This window comes from Ciona robusta, chromosome 4 (assembly GCF_009617815.1).
Source record: "Ciona robusta chromosome 4, ASM961781v2".
In the NCBI taxonomy this organism is placed as follows: domain Eukaryota; kingdom Metazoa; phylum Chordata; class Ascidiacea; order Phlebobranchia; family Cionidae; genus Ciona; species Ciona robusta.
In genome coordinates, this window is record NC_143238.1 from 2,762,323 (window position 1) to 2,776,533 (window position 14,211).

Here is a 14,211-nt window from a genome sequence, read left to right on the forward strand (position 1 = left end):
TTATTGTTTTAGTGACACTGAGTCTAATTATTGGCAGCAATGCACGAGCCGTTATCAACCCCCGTTGAACATTTTTGATGCAAATCATGCGGTCGACGCACATAACTTTAACCGGGCCAATGTTATCCCACGTGCAAACAACATGCTGAAAATGAGTTGGAACAGCTCGCTTGGTAAATTCGCTCAAAACTATGCTAATAATTGTGTGTATAAACATAGCAAAAATCGTAGAAATATTGGAAGTTTTTGGTACGTGGGGGAAAACATGTACCTTCAATCGTACTTTGATACAAGATCGAAGGCTCTTGATAACGCAATTGGATCTTGGCAAAGCGAATCCGATAACTACAACTATCAAATAAACCGATGCTCAAGTGGGGAGCAGTGTGGACATTATACACAAATGGTATGGGCTGATTCGCATGCTCTTGGGTGTGGTGTGGCAAACTGTCGGAATGTAAGAGTGGGTTCTAAAGATATTTGGAAAACTGCGCAACTTGTTATCTGCAACTACGGACCTGGTGGAAATGTGAACCGCGCTAGACCTTATCAAAGCGGTTCGAGCTGCTCAAATTGCCCGTATGGTACTGTGACATGCAGCAATCGGTTATGTGTCAAATAAGTAAAAATTCTTGAGCAAAACGAACGTGTTTGTAAAAACAATGTTTTGTGTGTAACACAAATTCATCGTACTTGTGCTATTACTCAAGTTGGTTACAGTTGCTACGAGTTTTATGTTGTTTATATGCAGAATAAAATATTGCAATGTAAAAAGAGAAGTGATTTTAAAATCAAATGGCATTAAGACTGTTGCGGTTGTTGCAACTAAAATAAAACAAATGTTCGTTTCCGCTGCAGAATCTGGTGTTTTACCCTCATTCTGCTGTTTCTTTAACCATTTAGTTCGAACTGTTAAAGTTGTCAGCGTGTATAAACAGTAGTAGGCTTCGTGTGCCTATTCGCGGAAAGCGCTAAGTTCACATTTAGCTAGTGAACGAACGAAATATAGTGTAGGGTGAAGGAAGATGGGACACCTTTAGCACGTAAAATCCGAATACCCTGGTCGTGTTTTAAACAGATATAACAACGGTTTATGGGAGTCGTGAGAAGACGTTTTTTTTATAATTCATTGAATATATTTTGTTTACTGCCAAATGGAATGAGAAAACCACTTCAAGCAACATGCTGGAAATGATTTGGGACCCTGTGCTTGCTAAAAGCGCAGAAAATATATCCAAAAATGTGTACTTGACGATAGCGATAAACAAGAAAATCAAATGTTTCTGTTAACAGTTGAAGTTACCGAATCGGCGAGAATGAAGAAACCTAAGCCACATATACCCTGTCAGTTATATACTACTAAAGAGTACATAAACATATTTAAGCCTTTAACCATAGTTAAACCAAGATTGTCCAGTACCACGCCAGCGACGTATATATATTAAACCCCGAGAGGCCTAGCGTTAATGTCCTTGATATTTGCCTATTTCAATGAAAGATTTGTTTTAGCCATACATACCCCTTAAGATATCTTATAAGGAGTCTATGATTTTAGCAGTAACGTATATGCTGTTCCGAGTACATCACGCCAAATGACGCAATAAACTATTTTAAAGATTAAGAGTCCATGTTATGACATTCCCACAGCTCAATTGATTTTTTAGTACAGCCTGAAAGAAATCGATAAAACGTAATGTTGAAACAAAACGTTTTTGCTTTGTATACAGACAAAATACACGAATTTAGACTGTTTTTATATTTAATGGTGCAGTTCGTGCAGACGCGTTATACAGAAGTTCCCTTTGGTGGAGACTATATGAGCCCTGTAGATGCTTATAGCGCTAGACTTTTTATTTATCAATATGCCTGTACAATAGCAGTCTTTCGAAGTATATGATGGTAAGCTGTTTATTGTAAATAAAAACAAATATACCAAAAGAGATGCAGCATTACGTCAGCTTCCTGGACAGCGTATTATGACGTCAAATGAGGAACGTATTATTGGAAACGTAATACATTGTTAGTCATAGAGAGGTTAACTTTTTGTAATAATTTGCAACGTAATTTGTAGGGTTGTTTAGACAACTCAGGTTTTGTTTTGTTAGCTTGCAGTTTACCTGTGGTGGTGCAAGAATAATACGTATAGGATGTTTGGTAAGTGGTAGTGAAAAGATACGTATAATATAGGATATATACGTACGAGGTAGTAGAAACATTACATATAGAATGTGCAAACCCGTCTTATTACCATCAGTAACGAAACCAGTGTGTATAAGTCAAACTGAAGATTTTCTCGCTGTAACTGAATAATATGTGTATTTATCTGTAAGTTATATAGTTTATACAGGTTAAACTATAAAAACTGTTAAGTCAATAACACATTTGTCATGAATTTGGTTTTCGTCGGATTTTACTTCTTACTGGCACTGAAACAAGGTATAGGTTTAAAAACGGTAAAAGATATTCCCGAGCAGTTTAAAGCTGAATTTGAAGGTGGGCATAAGCAAAAAAGAAGTGTCGTCACAGGCACTGTGCTCACAGCCAGTGAAATTAAAGTGGCTGTTGACAAACATAATGAATATCGAAGAATTGTAGTTCCATCTGCGAGTAACATGCTAGAAATGGTCTGGGATCCTGAGCTAGGAAAAATGGCCCAAGATTATTCAAGAAGGTGCACTTACGCCCATAGCTCGGGTAGACGAACCAGCAATTTTACTTGGGTTGGAGAAAATCTATATCTCCGTTCAAACGAATGGAGTGCGACTAAAGTGTTGGAAGATGCAATCACCGGTTGGGACAATGAAAAGAAGGTCTACACCTACAGTTCAAAAGCATGCAGTAGGGTATGCGGGCATTATACACAGACAGCGTGGGCAGAGAGTTATGCTGTAGGATGTGGGGTAACGACCTGTTCAAATGTCACCGTCGGTAGTAAAGTTTGGTCCACTGCTCAAATTGTCGTGTGTAACTACGGACCAGGAGGTAACATCAAAGGTAAACACCCTTATATAAGTGGGAGCCCTTGTTCTGCTTGTCCAAAAGGCTATGGCTGCAAAAATGGCTTGTGTTCACTCTCTGCTGATTCGAACACGCTTAAAGGACTCACGAGTTTTATACTCACTGCTACTGTTTTTGCTATGTTGTATACAACTGTATAATATGCATTACACTCTCCGCACTTATGTATTAAAACTTGTATCGATTTGTTATAGTAATTGCAGTGAAACAATTTTAAAATGTGCCCGGTTTTAAAAATAACAACGTATAGAAATAAACTATTGTTTTACTTACACATTTTTGTACTTATATATATATATATTATATATGTTTTGTTACGATAAACGCGTTGTAAACATAAACCTATATACTAAATGTACGAAAAACACACACTCTTGTTTTCGCGTAAGCAAGTTTCAATCGAAAATTATATATAAAACATGAAATATACATTTTGATTAGATTCCAGTACAATGTCGTACATGTAGTATGAATGAATGATGTAACTTACTTTATCCTCGCGTGGCCGGAAAACGACAGTCGTTATCACACGGGTTTAACACCTCGTGCCAGCTTACGAGTTACCATGTATATGTTACTTTGTGGGTGATTATTTTTTTGGGAATTTTTTCATTTTTTTTATGTACGGCTGATAATTTGGACAACCCATTAGTGACCACTGGGTTGGAGCAATTGTCGTTAAGTGTCTTGCCCAAGGACACATACGCCCACAATGGTAGCAGCGACGAGCCTTGAACCCATTACCTAATGGTTACAGGCAGGCGCGCTAACCACTACGTCACGGCGCCGGACGAGTAGTAGGGTGGAAAAGACGGGACACTTTTAGCCCATAATATCCAAATACCCTGATCGTGTTTTAAAAAAAATAAACACGGTCTATGGGAGTCGTGTGGATACGGTTTTATAATTCTTTGAATGTTCTTTGTTTACTACCAAATGGAACCAGAAAATAAAGAGATATTTCATCTTTCCCCAACCCACTATATTTATTTATTGGTTAGTCACCGCCGAGTAGGTGACCTATGTTTTTCTGCGCAGTCCAAAAGCTGTATACAGGCGTGTATCACCCGCGACACAAAGATATTTCGGCTCGTGACCTACTACAATAGAGTATAGTAGGCCCTGATAGACGTAATGTATACCGCCGGTTTTACACATCTGTCTGATGACACATATTGTATACAACCGCCTTTAACAAATTAAGGCGGGCTAAAATCTGATCCAAATTTTTGATTTATTCTTATAATTAATTTCTGACCTAGATAAAGATGTGGAGGAAACACATTCCTTGTCAGGTTAAGGTAATTAGAGGTTAAAGGTGGTGGACAAGAAAGTATTGGTGAGCAGCAAGAACCATCATCCATGTATTAAACCTATTTGGTGTACAGTTCTTGTATGTATTCTGGAAATATTTAAAATTTGAATGTTTAGGATAACAAATTAACAATATAGACTATGAAGGCACAATCCCACAAATTTTTGTAGTCATTACTTTTCGCAGTACGTAGCGACCTTCTTTGCTCCCTGGAAATGATATGCTGTAGCATAGTTTACCATCACTGCGGGTAGGCTGCTGAGCCATTTTCGCTTTGAGTATTCCAACACACCATGTGCACATGAATGAAAAAGTTCTACCTGTCCTTTATGTGCTCATCTTTTAGTTTCAAAACAGCCCATCTTAACCCATTCAGCTAGATACTGCCTTTTACCTCATTTTCCTAACTACTGCTTTTATCTCATTTTTGTGAAGGCAACACAGATAAAAATAACTAGAGTGTAGTGTATGTTTGTAAATCATACATATACCTTAACTAGTTGAACAAATATTGTTGTTGTTTAAGTCCATTAATACATAAGAACCATATTTAGCAGTGTGCAATGTGTTCTAGGTTGTCACATATTCCATCACCACCAACAACTAAAGTTTCTGTGTTGTTTTTAACTTTTGCAATTGCTGTTGTTGACTATTTTTCCACACTTGCATGACCCAAGGGTGCAATGTGGTTCGTTGGTGTCTTATGTAAGTTCTGAACATCCATAGCCAGATACTATGTATTTTTTTCATTAAAAATTTAACTTTACCTGGGGAAAACACATTTGATTATGCAGTGTTGAAACAATTCTACAACGTTTGTTGGAGAAGAACCAGAAAACAAAATTAAAGCAGAAGTTTCCCAATGAAATATTTAGGGTAAAACCCAGACTTGGCCATATAAAATTGTATACACAACTGTTGCCAAGCAACAATCATGCTTTCAACAGCTTTATCTACTATGAAGACTTTCTTCGACAAGCAGAACAGGTTGAAAACAACATAAAAAGTTGTAATTGTGAAACAATGTACTTAATTTCACAAAGGTCATGGATGAATCTAAACAAGCAGTATGAATATTTGAAAATATACAATTCACGATATGACTTGTATCTTTTCTAAAATTTACCTTTCATCTCTCTTTGAACTTGGGATTATCAAATGAAGTATGAGAAGTACTTTTAGGAGGTGAGAATCTTCCAATTCACAACTTCTATGTTTTCTGGTTGTGACGGGTGAACATTTAACAATTTCTGTATCGCTTACAAGTATTTGCAGCGGCGATGCACAAAGCAAGTCACACTGACACGCAACAGATGCTCTTTCCAAGTTGGTTTGTGTATCTAAAATTTTAATAACAATGCTGATTTAATTACGTAGCCTAAAGATTATGTCTATGAATTCTCTTTTACTTTTATCAAGTTTTCCTCTGCGTTGGCTTGTTTGTGTTTGCTTGCTGTATTGTACAGTTTCAGTTTGAATACAATTGTCTTTCAGATCATTTAGTGTTTCCTTAAAAACAAATGAAGTCTAGCCCAAAAATGAATATTACAACATCATTTATTTGCTAGCTAAATAAACACCTCCGAAACATTTTCATTTAAAGATTCGGCTATGACTGCATTAGATGTTAAACTGCAGCCCAATATTTCAACCAAAAACTTAATCAAACACTCATTTTTTTATTTCATATATACAAAACATCTCAAAACTTACTCTTTGTCTTGACCGTTTGGCAAATGCAGCAGATGTCCGCTTTCTTTTTTGTGGTGTAACAGGTGCATCTTTTTTTACTTTACTGTAGGTATAGCAGACTCTTACAGTATCTCAGTGGTAGATCCAAACTTTTTCCAATAACAGTCGGGTTTAAAATTTATACCACATATAACACTGTTCTTGGAGGGTTGCTTGAAATCCAGTAATCCACCCTTGTACATTGCACAAACTTCACTTACTGCTTTGCTATTCGGCTTTTCGGAAATTTATGTATTTTCCTTTTTTCTTTGTAGCTAGTTGAACACCCTTAACAACGCAACGGTTCGGCATCTTTGAAACAGTGTCTCCTCGCATCTAAACACAGTCTTTTTCCATAGTAGCTTTCTCACTCGAGTTTGACCATATATATGATATCTATGAGTTTGACCCACGATGACATCACACTTCGTTGCAGCGAAAATCTCTTACAATTTTTTAACACAGCTACTTATTTGCAAATTTTTAATTAATGCAGGTAATACATCAACTAAATACATTATATTTGTGTTTAATATAGGTATACCAATAATTTTTAGACAAAGTTGTTTAACCGTGTCATATAAACTTTAAGCACTTAACCAAAAACGGATTGACGTTGATCTGAACAGCTCCGATTGTAAATGCCGTTTCGTACAATTAGTGCCAGCAAACAGTATCCGTCGTAATTATCTACTGTTTCCTGTGATAGCTTACGCCCAATTCAATTTTATACAATTTAAAGCGACGAACGCACCAGCTTACAGCGCTCAGATTGTGGGGGTTCGCTTTCTAGTCATCTGCCCGCCGCGAAGTGCTCTACCGTTTTCCGTTTTTAAATAACTGCGTTTAATTTAGTACATAAATGAACAGAGAACTATAGAGCCACTGTTGTGAAGTGTTTATCTGTCAACGGCGTCTTACTCATTATATGAAAGAAAAATCCCTTAGGAATTCAAAGCGAGTTTGTAATGCAGTGTAAGCTGGTTAGACTGTTTTATGAGACCAGCAGAGCATAGGTTTCAGTCTGTTGAAAGGGTTACCGCTTAACAGCATCCTGTATTGCCTAAACAGCTTTGTTAGGTGTTTAGGTCGCGTGTTAAGGCTGGTATTAAATTGCGGATTGAAACATGATACAGCGACCAGCAATTGTCGCTGCATTGCTAAGTAACGCGTGTGCGCACTCGGATGCTTCGTCCAAAGCATTCTATGTGTGTGGGATATACGCAATCATAGGGAGTGCCCATAACATGCTTTGTTTTGAAGCGATAAGGGGATGCGTTGTATTTGAGCGTTCGCTGAAAGGCGTTCCAGAAGCATATGTAATAAATGAATAATGCAGTAAGAATGAGCGAGGCATATGTATATATGAAATTTTCTTGTATATATCAGATCAAAAACCGTTAAGGAAGTTAAAAAAATGATGTTGAAAAAATAAGATTTTGTAACAATTACAACTTGTATAGAAAATCCCTTTCATGTGCGTCACTGTACATGCCAGGGTTTTCCAGTTTCGAATAGAATGACGTATTTTCAATAGAACTGATGCGGTGTCACCTAATACGACACGAGCGAATTTGTTTATACTATGTTCTTATGATTTAAAGATTCGAACGGATTCTTATGATGCTGGTTATGACGCAATGTTGTTGTTTATGTTGCACAGTTCCTTGAAGTAATTGTATCTAGGTCGATGAAACTGTTGCTACTGTGGCTGTTATTTATATAGTACTGTGAGGGAAGATGGGACACCTTTAGCACTTTATCCAAATATTCTGATCATGTTTTAAACACTTAACAACCGTCTATGGGAGTCGTGAGGATACGATTATATAATACCTTGAATAATTTTTGTTTACTACCAAATTGGACAGGGAAATAAAATGAAACGGTGTCCCATTTTTCCCACCCTACTATAATGCATGTTATGTTATGATCAGGAAAAATTGTGACTCATTCTTGCGTAATTATTGGCGGTTTTGCGAGTCAAAAGCGGCAGAAATGATGTTCTGTAAATGTGGATGCGGTATTTCGAGCCGGTCAGATTACCATTTACCGCGCTATTTTAAAAGCAGTAATGATTAGGGTAATTGCCGTTTACCGTTATTTAGTTCAGTATGTCACGAGAGAGCGGTGGAATTTCGTCTGCACTTTCCCAAAGCCACGTAGCCGGCGTCTGGATAGATTTGCCTGGTTTGAAATTGTTTAATTATTTATTAGCTCTAGCATGCAAAAAGTGCGTAGGACAGTAACAGTGGCTTCTAGATAAATCGACTACAGTGACTCATGACGGTAAAAAGCAAAATTGTGACGCTCAGATTACCGGCCAATGATCAATTATGTTTAACTGCGGTGAAAGTAAACAAGCATTATGTCATATTTGTATGCAACGGTGTTTTGGACAGGAAATTGTTACGCGTGATGTAGACGGCCATCTGAAGCCTATTTCGCTGCGTGTTAAGGATACAGGTCGAATTTAGACTAAAGGGAACGTGGGAAGCCAAGGCAGTTAAACTCAAGTACTGTGACGAAGGTGTATTGATTGTCAGTGGTCGCCTGGCTGTCGTGTGAATTTCAGGGTCTAAATTTTGTAAGGTATTTTTTTAACAGTTATATTGCTTTGACAGACATTTTGTTGTTATGGATAAGGTAAATATGGAGTTGGTTCAATGTTAGATTGGTTGGGAAATTGTATAGATACGACAGACGTCCAGGCAAGATAATGTTGGCAACTTCTGTTCTTCTCTTTGGGATAGCCTGGCTGCCTATTGCACAATGTGTATCTTATTGGACTGTATCGACAGTGCTGAACGAAAAATACTCAGACGCCCCTGGGGGACAGTGCACATATTCAAGCGCAAGAGGTTCCCCTTTATGCAGAAGCAACTGGAGGAAAAATAACACTATAAAGAGCGAGAGACTTTCTCTACCACATATATCAGCATGCACGTACTACACAAATACAATCACATACATTTGCTATAAAACGGAACCTGTTACCGACAGTAAGCTATACAGTTTTCTAACATTAGCATATTTTGGCATACTCTATTTTATCGCATCTTTTCATTACAGGTTCAGATACAACCAGCCAAAGTTGCATACGCAAACGCCCGTTTTACGTGATGACAAAAGACTGCTTTACGCATTGGCTGCAATGGGGCCTATGTAGTAAATCATGCGGCGGTGGTACTCGTATACGCTACAAGTTTACGAAGAAAGATGTTTTTAACTCGCAAATTGCAACTTGTAACTCGCATCCCTGCCCTTCATGGTCGAGGTGGTCACCGGTTAGCGAGTCTTGCGACGAATCATGTTCCCGTGTGTGGAATAGAACATGCACTTATCAAGGCAATACTGTGAACGACACTATGTGCTCAACAGAAGATGTATCTGTGCAGCTAAGGCCCTGCCCCGTGAGTGAATGCCAATCGTTTGTAAAGATATTGCCTGACGTTGCAACAACAACAGTGACAAAATTTCATACTACTGCGATCGGAGAGTTCCCCGATACCACTGCCTTGCAGTTGGCCAAGAATCTGTCAGTAATCGACCCACGCCTTTCGTTTAGAAATGACGAAAACGTAAAAGGGGCATCTAAAGGGAACTTAGGAAGTGGGATAGGAATCGGTTTCGCTATTGCCACTGTACTATTTGTTATTGCAGCTATCTGCTCTGTTTATGTTTACCGCAAAATCAAAGATCATGAATTAGGAAAATCGCTTGGCGGGCAGCATGCAGTCAGTACTTTGCCCGAGCATCACACTAACGGGAATTTGACAGGAGTTGGCAATAATCGAGGAAGTGTTCAGCGAGCTGCAGCGCCGGTGGCTCGAATTTCACCCAGCGCAATTTACTTAGAGCCGAGTCTTTCACCTCGCCACCGAAGCAGCCTTGTGCCTTGCAGTTCCAAGCCCAATGTGCCCCCGAACCCAGAGGTAGATGTATACCAACAATCGGAGCGGATCCTGCCAGAACAGCCTAACGCTTTACAACCGTCAATGTCCCAGTCTCTGGTAATAGGCGCAACAGAAGAGCGATATGTTGATTCGGAAACCGCTGCCTTGAGAGAGGAAGACCCGGTGTATGCTGATATTCCAGCTTTTGAATCTAAATGTGGTTTTAGCGACGATTTTACCTCGGACGAATTCGACAGCTGCGACGAACTTGATCAAAGCTTGCATGGTGTACCTCAACAAAACGAGGACTACCCTTCATATTCGCCAGAAAAGCAAAATAGTCGTCCTTATTCCCAGTCATTTGTTCAAGGGACATCTAACGAGTCTAAAGAGTTTAGTAGCACAAAAATTCGTCGAAGTGCCACCGAAAATTATAGCGGACTTTCAAATTCCGAGGACCGCAGACTGAGAAATCTCGGGCCCGCACCACAGAGACCGATTGTTCAACGGTCTAACACAAACGCGGTTAAAACGAGCAACACAGTTCAAGCGCCAACACAAGTGAAACAACAAACTGGCCGTGCAGAGAACAGATACAGTCGACCTTTCAAGCTAAAGAAAATGCCCAATTTAAATGAGGGTAGTCGAGAAAACATAGCAGAACCTGGTTTAAGCGACGCGACCCAAATAAACGTTGCACCCAATAAAATTCCCCAACGTTTTGTTTTCGATAGACCTGCTTCTCGAAGAAAGTCCTCCGGAAGTTCGGGTGCGGGATCTATTGACCTCCGTGCCAGACATCCTTCCCCACCACGTACTCCTTTTTCACAGCGTCACTCCTCACCGTCAATAAAGGCTCCTCCCCCGCACAGTCCTCCCCCGCCTCCTCTTTTAGAAACTGCTCCAGGTCGTGCCAAGAGGACGTCCTTATGCTCCTCCGGATCAGTTTCAGCCGATAGTGAATTCGGAATACGAATGATGCCGAATCGTCCAGGTCACCACGGAGAACGTTTAGGTTCATACGGCTCTATGGAACCATGTCCTTCTCTTCCAGAGGACTCCTACCGTGAACCGGCGGACGCCAATTTGCCTCTTATAGAGGACGCTTATAACTTGTATAACCTGCCTTACAAACCAAATGTGTAAACTGATTATTGAGATCAGAATCCAATGTGTAATCTACCATTGAACCTTAAGCAATCGATATATAGTAGGGTGGGTGAAGATGCGACACCTTTAGCACATAATATAGTAGGATGGGGGGAGATGGGACACCTTTTCATTCTTTTTTTCGTACATTTTGGTAGTAAACAAAGAACATTCAAAGAATTATAAAACCTTGTCCTCGCAACTTTCATAGACCGTTGTTAATTGTTTAAAACACGATCAGGATATTTATATATTGTGTGCTAAAGGTGTCCCATCTTCCCCCACCCCACTATATTCAAATATCCTGATCGTGCTTAAAATAATTAACAACTATCTATGGAGGTCATGGGGATACAGTTTTAAAATTCTTTAAATGTTCTTTGTTTACCCCCCCCCCAGTAGAACAGGACAATATGGGATGAAAAAGTGTCCCATCTTTCCCACCCTGCTGCAAAATTGAAGAGTTCTTTATTTGAAGCAGTGTAAACGCGCACATTGGTTATACTTAATTGTGCTACTGATGTTGCTGTTAACATATAGCTGTACATGTAACTTCATTCTTTTTATTTTTACTTGTAAAATGTCGCATTAATCATTGCACTTTCGAACTTATATCGTCAAATATTGTTTGTGATCCAAATACAGTTCAGTTTGAGTTTTATAATATTCCTTGTACAGGTGATGAAGTAACGTTTCATAAATACTGTGTTGGGAAGATTGCATGATAAATAGATCGATTGTATTTGGACAGGCACAAGTAATATGCCATACACGCATTAGTTATGTCATCATACCGGATATGCGCTCACTTGGTGTCACAAGCGCGGAAATGCACTGCTGCGGAAACTACCGACAACAAATGACGTGTCAGCTGTTGACCAACAGCACTCAGGGCCGCAGTTCGTCATTCGGGTTTAGACTCGGCTGCATGCGCCTCCACTTTGCCCGACGGTTAGAGAACCAAACCTTAGGAAAGTGACATGAGTCATATACATTCATTATTTATTGTTTCATGCACACTGTTATTACCTGCACCCTTGCTTCTGTTAAGCCGGTGCGACTAGCTAGCTTTTCTCTCACGCCCACTGGTGGGTAATGGCCCAAACTAAAAGCACTTTCTAAGATCGACAATTGTTCTGGAAAAGAAGGAAATCATCTTTTTTTAATGCGAAACAATTTACATCTTTAGGTAAAAACAAAAAGCAATCTTTAGTTTCGTATAAACAAGAATTACCTGACGAAAATCTAGTTCTACTTCTTCGTTGTTGATGAAAATTAAGAAAATGTTTATCAGCGTTCGGTCGATGACCATGCTGGCGAGCTTGTGTAAAACTTGACCCAACAGCTCGCGATTGGGGAACTTCCCCTTGCCAACAAATAGCAGATGAAAACACTTCGCCTGAAACGGACTGTGTCGGTTGTATCTCCCTCTTTGAAGTGCCCCTATGCTGAACCGAATGTTTTGTATCTTTTAAAGAAACGTTTGCTGCATTATTATCACTTTGGTTCAGCTTTATGTGTTTCATAAACGGGACAGCTCCGTCAGCTGCCGGCAAATCATGTACTGTTGCAGCAGTAGAGCGTGGGAGTGATTTAAAACGCAACAAGTGCTCGCTGTTGCTGGTAGATTGCTCTTCAGAAGATAACGTTTCAGATTCGGAAATGTTGTTGTACTGAAGACCTGCAAGATATAATAACTTGTATAGTAAAGTGGGGTAAGATGGGACACTCTTTCAGACTCTTTTCTTATTCGATTTGTTGGTAAATAAAGAATATTTCCAGAATTGTATAACCGCGTAGCCCCGCAGCTCTATAAAAGATCGTTGTTAACTGTTCAAAACTTTTTATGAAATATGGCATTTAGATGCTAACGGTATCCCACCTTACTCAACAGTACTATAAATCTAACCTGTTTGAAACCACGGCCTGGCCATGGCGACATTTCCTTCGTTCTTCTGAGTAAAGCAACGTTGGTAATGTGGAAAACTTGGCATTGGAAACCCGAGTGCAATGAGCCATTCTAATGTCACTGGAACTGTGCACGATTTCAGATATTGCTGCCAAGCCTCATGTGTGCGTACTTGCAGTTCTTTAGATGTAGATGATACATTTCTCTCAGCCATCTGTCTTAGAAAATCCAGCTGAGGCAAACCGCGTAGGTCAGGTAGTATTTTTCCTCCGATGTCCATTGTTTAAATTGCGCAGAATCGCGCGTAGGTTTGGCTTATAAAGCCGATCCGTCATTTTCTTGGTATATAGCCCAACAACGTATTTGCATTTGCGAGTAAATGAATTCTCAATCTAGTAAAATACTAGGCGCCGATAATTTCATAAGCGATTCTATTCTGTTCGGAACTCTCAATTACGAAGTTAATTGCATTAAGCTTCGTCGCTAACAGCATTAGAGACGTATGGTAAGCGAGAATGTTTTGCGCTGTAAAGTAACCTGTTTATTGACATCCCGAACCGCTTTTCGGCCATTGAATACTAACACTCTCATTTCAATCAATCCAGACATCTATATTGTATTTGTAACGGGAAAATGGGTCACGTAACATCAAAAACGATGGGAAAGCGATATCAGAACATTATTAAATCAATATTCGGCAACTGGAGAACGCTGCAGCGATATGTATATCTGTACTGCTGAGTTTTTGTTAATATTCAATTGCGTTAGCCTTTCATGTAAAATGCAATAAAAACTACAATTTAATTTTAACAAGATTAACACACATATTATATAGTAGAGTGGGGGGAGATGGGACACCTCTAGCCCATAATATCCAAATATCTTGATCGTGTTTTAAACAGTCTATAGGAGTCATAAGGAAACAGGTTTAATAATTCTTTTAATGTTCAGTTATACTACCAAATGAAACGAGAAAATAGAATGAAAAGTGTCCCATTTTCCCCACCCTACTATAGAATTGTTATCCGTATACAAAAACGCTGTGTAATTATGAAAAAATTAATAACGCATTTAGTAAACGGTGTCGGTTGCACATGGTTGTGGGTATTTACCTAATAAAAGCACAAGTTTAAAACGATTGCTAGTAAATTAACGATATGTTTCGTTTTCGTTTAGAATTTTCTGACTTATCA

The 14,211-nt window shown here is 39.1% G+C and overlaps 5 protein-coding genes across 7 annotated transcripts; 3 read left to right on the top strand and 2 right to left on the bottom strand.

Moving 5' to 3' along the window:
- The first annotated feature begins 151 nt into the window (after positions 1–151).
- On the top strand, positions 152–622 carry LOC149736599 (peptidase inhibitor 16-like). The gene has a single exon (XM_089877080.1). The coding sequence runs from the start codon at positions 152–154 to the stop codon at positions 620–622; it is 471 nt and encodes a 156-aa protein (XP_089733206.1).
- A 1,237-nt stretch (positions 623–1,859) lies between these two features.
- Positions 1,860–3,292, top strand: LOC149736600 (peptidase inhibitor 16-like). The gene has a single exon (XM_089877348.1). The coding sequence runs from the start codon at positions 2,388–2,390 to the stop codon at positions 3,156–3,158; it is 771 nt and encodes a 256-aa protein (XP_089733474.1). The 5' UTR covers positions 1,860–2,387; the 3' UTR covers positions 3,159–3,292.
- A 235-nt stretch (positions 3,293–3,527) lies between these two features.
- On the bottom strand, positions 3,528–6,570 carry LOC149736601 (uncharacterized). 3 transcript variants are annotated; one of them, XM_089877363.1, is made up of 4 exons: positions 6,047–6,570; positions 5,743–5,786; positions 5,460–5,673; positions 3,528–4,420 (listed from the first exon to the last, which is right to left on the bottom strand). In XM_089877363.1, exons 1-4 carry the CDS (start codon positions 6,112–6,114, stop codon positions 4,375–4,377), a joined length of 372 nt encoding a protein of 123 aa, XP_089733489.1. In that variant the 5' UTR covers positions 6,115–6,570; the 3' UTR covers positions 3,528–4,374. The 3 variants fall into 3 exon arrangements, with proteins under 3 accessions (XP_089733489.1, XP_089733488.1, XP_089733490.1); XM_089877362.1 differs by having other exon boundaries at positions 3,528–5,389; positions 6,047–6,569; XM_089877364.1 differs by having other exon boundaries at positions 3,528–5,100; positions 6,047–6,565.
- A 1,016-nt stretch (positions 6,571–7,586) lies between these two features.
- LOC149736602 (uncharacterized) lies at positions 7,587–11,773 on the top strand. The gene is made up of 2 exons (XM_089877288.1): positions 7,587–9,066; positions 9,137–11,773. Exons 1-2 carry the CDS (start codon positions 8,784–8,786, stop codon positions 11,104–11,106), a joined length of 2,253 nt encoding a protein of 750 aa, XP_089733414.1. The 5' UTR covers positions 7,587–8,783; the 3' UTR covers positions 11,107–11,773.
- On the bottom strand, positions 11,355–14,162 carry LOC149736603 (uncharacterized). The gene is made up of 4 exons (XM_089877339.1): positions 13,019–14,162; positions 12,344–12,790; positions 12,139–12,245; positions 11,355–12,075 (listed from the first exon to the last, which is right to left on the bottom strand). The coding sequence occupies exons 1-4, from the start codon at positions 13,296–13,298 to the stop codon at positions 11,998–12,000; spliced, it is 912 nt and encodes a 303-aa protein (XP_089733465.1). The 5' UTR covers positions 13,299–14,162; the 3' UTR covers positions 11,355–11,997.
- Positions 14,163–14,211: the final 49 nt, after the last annotated feature.